This window comes from Parasteatoda tepidariorum, chromosome 4, assembly GCF_043381705.1.
Source record: "Parasteatoda tepidariorum isolate YZ-2023 chromosome 4, CAS_Ptep_4.0, whole genome shotgun sequence".
Taxonomy (NCBI): domain Eukaryota; kingdom Metazoa; phylum Arthropoda; class Arachnida; order Araneae; family Theridiidae; genus Parasteatoda; species Parasteatoda tepidariorum.
The window spans coordinates 50,616,122-50,623,300 of NC_092207.1; the positions used below are offsets into that span (position 1 = coordinate 50,616,122).

General features: G+C 27.3%; 1 protein-coding gene across 1 annotated transcript in view; it reads left to right on the forward strand.

Moving 5' to 3' along the window:
• LOC107448228 (neuronal membrane glycoprotein M6-a) overlaps positions 1-7,179 on the forward strand; it is a 39,337-nt gene continuing 32,158 nt past the window's right edge. The window contains exon 1 of the mRNA XM_021148311.3: positions 1-235. Coding sequence (XP_021003970.1) covers positions 232-235 — 4 coding nt within the window. The 5' untranslated portion in view covers positions 1-231. The remainder of the gene's footprint in view (positions 236-7,179) is intronic.

A 7,179-nucleotide genomic window follows, 5' to 3' on the forward strand; every position in this document is an offset into this window, starting at 1 on the left:
TGTCGAACGTAAACAAGCCTTACCTGCTAACGTAGAATTAATAGCGTGCTTCCAGATGATCAAGGTGCGCGGCAACCTGCAGCCCAAATAACAGGGAAGGTGTGGCAAGGTGTTTATAAGCCACTTGTGACTTGAAAAATTTGTGTTTATAAAGTTATTTAAAGAACCATGTCTTAATTTTATATAAAAAGCTTTAAATACTCGAAACATCTGGAAGCTCACAAAACTGCCATGGGTGAGTTTTTATTTCAAATACTTTTTTTTTTTTAAAAAAATCTATCTTTGTTGCAGTTGTGATTGATAAGAAGCGTTTATTCTATAAAATTCAGAAATGATATTTTAAAAACGTCTGAAAATTGTAATCAGTTATCTAATTTGTAATTAAATGACAATAATATTTCAATTAATTTTTATTTATATTTCAGGTAATTGATAATATTTCTTTTGTATCATTCATGTTACTTGCTTATCAGATACATATAAGTAGCTTCTAGTATTAAAGTTTTTAAATTAATTTCTATATATGAGTCTTAATCATAACATATTTATCCTGTTGTAATTTAGATGTAAACTACAATTGAATAAATAATTTAACCCTTTGATGCAGAATTTTTATGAAACATATTTTTCATTATTTAGTATTAATTTAGGTCAAATTAAGTAAAAAATAGTATGTGTAGTATTTTTATAATTTGTGATTATGAATACAGTATGAAACACCGGGGTCTTCTCTAGCTTTAAAGGTAAAATCTTCCTTCAGGTTCACTTCAGAACAATAATTTTTCATGTCCAAGAAAAACAGTAATTTCTCTTTAAAATTTCCTTTATTTACAAAGCCAATTATTAATAAATTTTTGAATATGAATGAAAAATAGATTTCAAACTACTTTCAGAACAAATTTACCCATTTTAAAACAAAAATAAATTCAAAAATTTAAGAGATTTTTTTTTAGAAACTATTAGACTGTTTTCATAATTAAAAAATACCAAAACATATTGTTGTTTGTAATTAAATCATTAGAAAAATATACATAAAAGGGTCACCGATGTCCCATCTGCTTCAAAGGATTAATGTAATTAAAATAAAATAAATTTCCATGTAATAAATGTATTAGCATAATAATTTGACAATGTTATTATTTTTTTTCCAATAAAGTTTATTTTTGTGTAAAATTACATTTGCCAGTGAATATGTTTGTATTTCATTCACTAAGTGTTTATTTTTAGACCAATTGCACCATTAATTTGTAGTTATGATTGATAAGTAGTGTTTATTTCGCTGAAAATGTCTCAAAAGTTGTTTTTAAGTAGTTGTTGTTGTTAATTGTATATTTTTTTTAAAATTGTAGAAAGAACTTTTTAGATAATTTCTGTAATTCCCACATTTTGAAACGAAAGATTATGTTTTTATCATGTAGAGATCATGTTAGATTATCCTAGGAGGGCCTTGGCATTCTTTAACATATATTTAATACAAATGTGTTTCATTTCATTTGTAAAAGAATAGTTCGTATTATTCTTGATAAAAGCAGTGCATAATTTCTCATAAGACTTGATAGACCTGACTTCAGACCTCTTGAACAATGTTTCTTTTTTCTTTAAATATAGCATAATAGTTAGCAAAAATTGAAACAAATGCGATCTCATTATGAATCATTCAAAAGAATTTTGTATACAAAGAGGATGTATATTTAGTAAAAGATTATGTGCAGAGGTGCCCCTACTGCCTATGGATTTCTAAATCAGACACTACATAGACAGAAAATGTGACAACGTGCTGTTTTTATGAGGTTATTCAAATAGTTTATGTAACGATTTTTTTTTTCATTTTCTAAATTTCTTTTTCCTTTTTTATTTGGTCAATTCCATGAAATTCAGACAGATGTCATGTTTGTTACCATTTTTAAAACTTTTTACAAAATAAATATTACTATTTTGGTACTAAAACTGAGAAAAAAGTTTTTATTTCATTAAAAACCTATATATTATAATAATTACAGTTTTTAATAAATTATATTAAAATAATTGCATTAAACTTAAAGTAATTACATTTTCTATGAACAGTTAAACTTAGCTATCTTTCTTAAGCTGTCGTGCCTGCCACGCTAGTAAATATTTATAAAAAAAAAGTACTTCCTTTAAATATTATTATTTTATGTTTTTGAATAGAATCTTGTTTTGTAAAACTGAAATTTCTGCACCCAAGTTATGTACTATTTCAGAGAGATAGGTCATGTTGTTTTGACAGACAGTCCGTATCCATGCCCGTTTTTTGTCATGTTTATCACGGCCTATTTTAAATTATTAATTAAAAAGTTTTTAACCTAAATCAAACATTTGCCTTATTTTTAAATTAGAAGTTATATAAGTTAGTACTCAGCAAAATTTGAGAAGATATTTTAACATTTAGTAGCTAAATTGGGCAAAACATTTTGTCTAATTTGTACGTCTGTTCAAATGGAATTGACCATTTGTACTTAATTTAAATACGGCAATCCTTTGTAAAATTATAGCGTTTATTTCCAAACAATTTTTAGTCAAAATTCCAGTTAAAAAGAAATTAATTCATCAATCATGATGGATGGAAATATAAACTTCTTAAAAGCAACAAAATCAGAGGTTGTGCTCAAAGTAATTCTTAATTGACCTCAGTTACATTTTTGGAAACAATTATATCTTTGGATCTAATATTATTCTTTGATGAATCTAATATTATACTAACATTCAGTATTACTACATAGTCCTATATCTTACCTTAATATTGACTCATAATGTTCAAACTGGTCCACTTATTATATTACCGAGTACTAATGTACCCTACCAGAGGAAATAATTAGAAGCTTAATAGGGGCCCACAATGTGGCCCCACATGTTACTATGTATGTATATATATAATAGCGTTAATGTACTGTTACTTCTGAAGAACTCCAGGTGAATGAAAATTTTAAACGTTAATGAAAAAAAATGATAAGAAAACAAATCTTTAATTCCAATGTTTTTAATCTTACTTGAGACATGATTTTTAACTTAATCATCTAGCAATTATTTATTATCTGACTAAAACAGAAAAACTCAATTAACATTTATTTATTTTATTTCAGCTATTGTTTAGTGTGTTGCAATGTTTAAACAAATTATTATGTGCTTTTTCTGAAATAATAATCATTTAAAAAAAGATTTGGATTCGAAACCTTAAAATGGGAATATTTCAAATCTGGTTAACAGACTTTAAAATGTGATATTAGAAATGGGTAAACAGTACAGTTTGCTTTTTTTCATTTAAATTTATTTTTTCTGTTCAGTAATTTTTAAAAAAAATTCCCATGTTATTTCTCTAATCATACATTTATTTAAATTAAACTAGTAATTCTTGTTAAAAATTCAATTTCTCAGAAACTATTAAATCGATTTCGTCCAAATTTTATATTTTCCCTTATAAAATTGCATTCTTAAAAATGATCTAAAAATTTGTATACCTTACTGCTCGAATTTTTCCTTACTATTATTAAATAAAGTAATAAAAAGCAATAAATAATTATTGAAATTTATTTTTTACATGGAATTACCTTTAGATAAACAAATCTTGTAATTGTTTGTAAAACTTTTCGATTTACTTAAAAATTTCTCGAGATAAAGGAGAAATGCACGAAAAGTAAAATTTACATTAAAGGGTCCAAACTTTCTACCACCCTCCTGACTAAACTATTTTTGGATCACATTTTTCAAATTGCAGCTAACTCCTACATTTGGGAGGTGTCCGATTTCTTAACTTAGAATATCGTCTGCACCAATAAATTATCATATTTGAGGTCGCACCTTAAAATCATTGAGATTGAGTCCTAGTACGTAAAAATCCGATCCCTTGATCAAAGACTCAAGGACTTTTTCCCCCACTCTGTGCATCCGTAAATAACTTCAATATTATAAAATGAGGAGGTTGAAAAAAATATAAAGTGTATCATTGTTTCTCTAATTAATCGCTGCTGATCCAGTCGTAGAAAGTGCCTGTCCAGGACAACAATAATCCAGTAGAAACATCATTCCTGACCTCTGTCCCATTGCTCGTTCATTGTTAAGTTTCGTTCTGCATCCTTGGCTCGCTTTGTCAAGAGTCACGAATCAACCTGTCTGTAATCTCTATTTATTTTGATAAATATATCTCATCGTATATTTTCCGCGTGTAAAACATATTTTATCCGTTTCTCAGCGGCTGTTTACGTATTCTAATTTTGTCTTCTTTTTTTTAATGCTTCCCTTTTCCATTTATTCGTACGGGATGATAATACTTAGTTTTGTCTCACATATAAGAAACAATGGTATTGGATAGCAATAAAATTCTAGGTAGTCGTAATTTTAGGGATTTCAATTCTAGATTTTATTTTTTCTTGTCTATTGTTGAAAGATTTTTTGTTCAATGATTTCATAAATCTTAATTTGTGAAAAAAAATCATGCTTGACATTTTATTTTTATATTTATAAAATAATTATTAAGTTTTTTCCAATAACTCACCAAGCTCGACGTTGCAATTTTCAAGGTAATTTTTATTTTATTTTAATGTCCTCCTTCATTATCTCTCACAGAAACAGTGATTCAGATAAATAAATTCTGCAAATAGAACAAAAAACATTATGATATTTACACACATGCCAGCCCTAGATTTTGGTAGAATATTAAGTGAATGAGAGATCTAGAGCTAAAATATTGAAATTATATTCAGCTTCATCACACAATAAACTACAAACGCATGAATAAAAACTTCTAGGATATAACTTTAAGAGGATCCTGGGATTTAACTTAAAATTTAATAATGTGCAATAAAAAAATAAAACATAATTACAAGTGATGTTTATTCTAAAAGTGCAACAAATTTGTATTATAGAATAAAACAAACGTTGTCATAACTTAAGAATTACTAAGAATTAAGCAAATAAATGTCAGCATTATTTTTTACATGCTCATTTAACTTATAATCAATAATTTATCTTCAAAAAATAGTTAAACTGCTTAATTTTTTGAAAATTTTAAAAAAAAATGGCTAAGTCTTTTTTATTTTAACCTATTTTCAAAAAAAAAAAAAATTCTAAGTGCTTACAATATTCATCTTAACAATTTTGTGAGTTCATTTGTTGCTTTATGAATTAGATTATTTTTTATAGAATATTTTGCAAAAAAGTAGAAAAAAAAGATTAAAAATTCCTGTTAGGTATATATAACATGCTTCAAAAATTGTAATACCTCATAAAATGCTTATTCCATGCGCAATTTAAATAAGTGTATTATACTTAAGATAAAAAAGCTTGCTTCAAAGCCTTATCTTAAATAGAAAAAACACAAGTTATCATCTATGAGAAAAAGCACTTTAAAATCTGTCTGCTGGGCAAGTTTCTGTATTAGGGCAATCTAAAAACATTCATAACTTTTTTAAAAATGTAGATAGAGAGATGATTTTTTTCAGTGCACTTGAAATAGTTTAAGTTTTATTATAAGTGATAAAAAAATTCGATATTTCGGTCTTTTTTTTCTTTTTTTTTTTTTTTTNTTTTTTTTTTTTTTTTTTTTTTTTTTTTTTTTTTTTTTGGTACTGTTACCCCTTAACAAACTTTTCATTTTGTTATTATAGATATAAAATATCCAATTGTTAATGGAAAGATATTAACGTTCCTTTAAAGAATTTAGTAAAATGGTGATTTTCAATTATTAAAGACGTTAATATATGATTATCAACTGAGACTGATTACTAAAAATTACACCCAAATCCAACTTAGTATTAGAGCCCCTGCTCATATTTGCTGTTTTGTCTCTCATAAATGTACTATTTCAAATATTTATTAAAATATAAGCTAATCAATCTACGCTTAATTATAATTTCTCAGAAATTATAATTAATTGTAATTTGATTTTGTTAAAAGGTGTTGCCTACTTTTGCTAGAAGAAAACGTGAATTAAGTTCAATAGTTTTTCAAACTTTTCTTGTACTTAATATTTGTTTGAAATTTTGGGGTTTGGATCCAGTTGGTATATGCGCTAACCAGGTCAAGTAAGTCAGAATAAAATATATTTACTGCATTTAATTACGTTCCACTCTCAAAAAACACGCGCTTTCAAAAAAAAAATCATAGAAATTTTTTTCTTTAAGTAAATAACAATAGGTACTGTTCTCAACAATATGGAAAAAATAGATCAAGAACGAATACATATCCCTGGAATGTTTCTATGTACAAAAGAAAGATTGTGCGTCTGCGATTTCATTTTCGAACGACTCTTTCTTTCATCTAATAACCTGGGGATCGGGGCGTTACGGTTTCGAGATCACCAAGAAACCGGTTTAAGGTTCCCAAGAGGTTAGTTTCGGTTCTTATAACTTTTTGTCAATTTTTTATTCTCCTCAGCATACTTTGTTTAATTCAAGGAAGCGTGACTAATATACCCAGCAAAGGCTAGTGTACCATCGAAGATATGAGACTGGTTTGTAAGGAATAGAAAGATTCAACGCCCGCACAGATACGGGGCTCTTACCTCTTCTACTGACCATACAAAACTTTTACTTCTTTGATATTATACTTTTTCTTTCTTTCCTTTTTAAAAAATTTTTCTCGCCAGCCGGATGTCATGGTTCCATTGGTTAAGTGAGTTTTGGCGAATAACGCAAAGGAAGAATGATGTTAATGTTTCCTTTTTGCGTTCTATTCTCGGTCACACACGGCGCCAGAAAAATCAAATGGTAATCATTTCTTGTTGGTTGAATGATTACCAAAAAACTGCCGAAAATGAGATGAAAGGATACTTGTAACAATCACTAAAGGATGATAGTTTTATGCCAACATTGCTAACAGACCTTTATAAGAGAAATTAAAGCACTAGAATTCCGGCCAAGAACCACATGTAGTTGATATTCTTTTATTCTTTCTATTATATTCAATATTACAAGCATCACGCACTTTAATTTATATATAGGCTTAAAATATATTTATAGAATTTGAAACTACAGTATGTGATATATTGTACAGATAATATATATATATATATATATATTTCTCTTACACGGCGACAAAAAAAGCCTTATTACAACTCCCCGAATGGCAACGCTAGAAAATCGACCAATGATTGCCGCTAAAAATGTCGCATGCAAATCCAGTTGAGGTGGCTCAACATATAGCGCTTTTAAAAACGGAAACTGA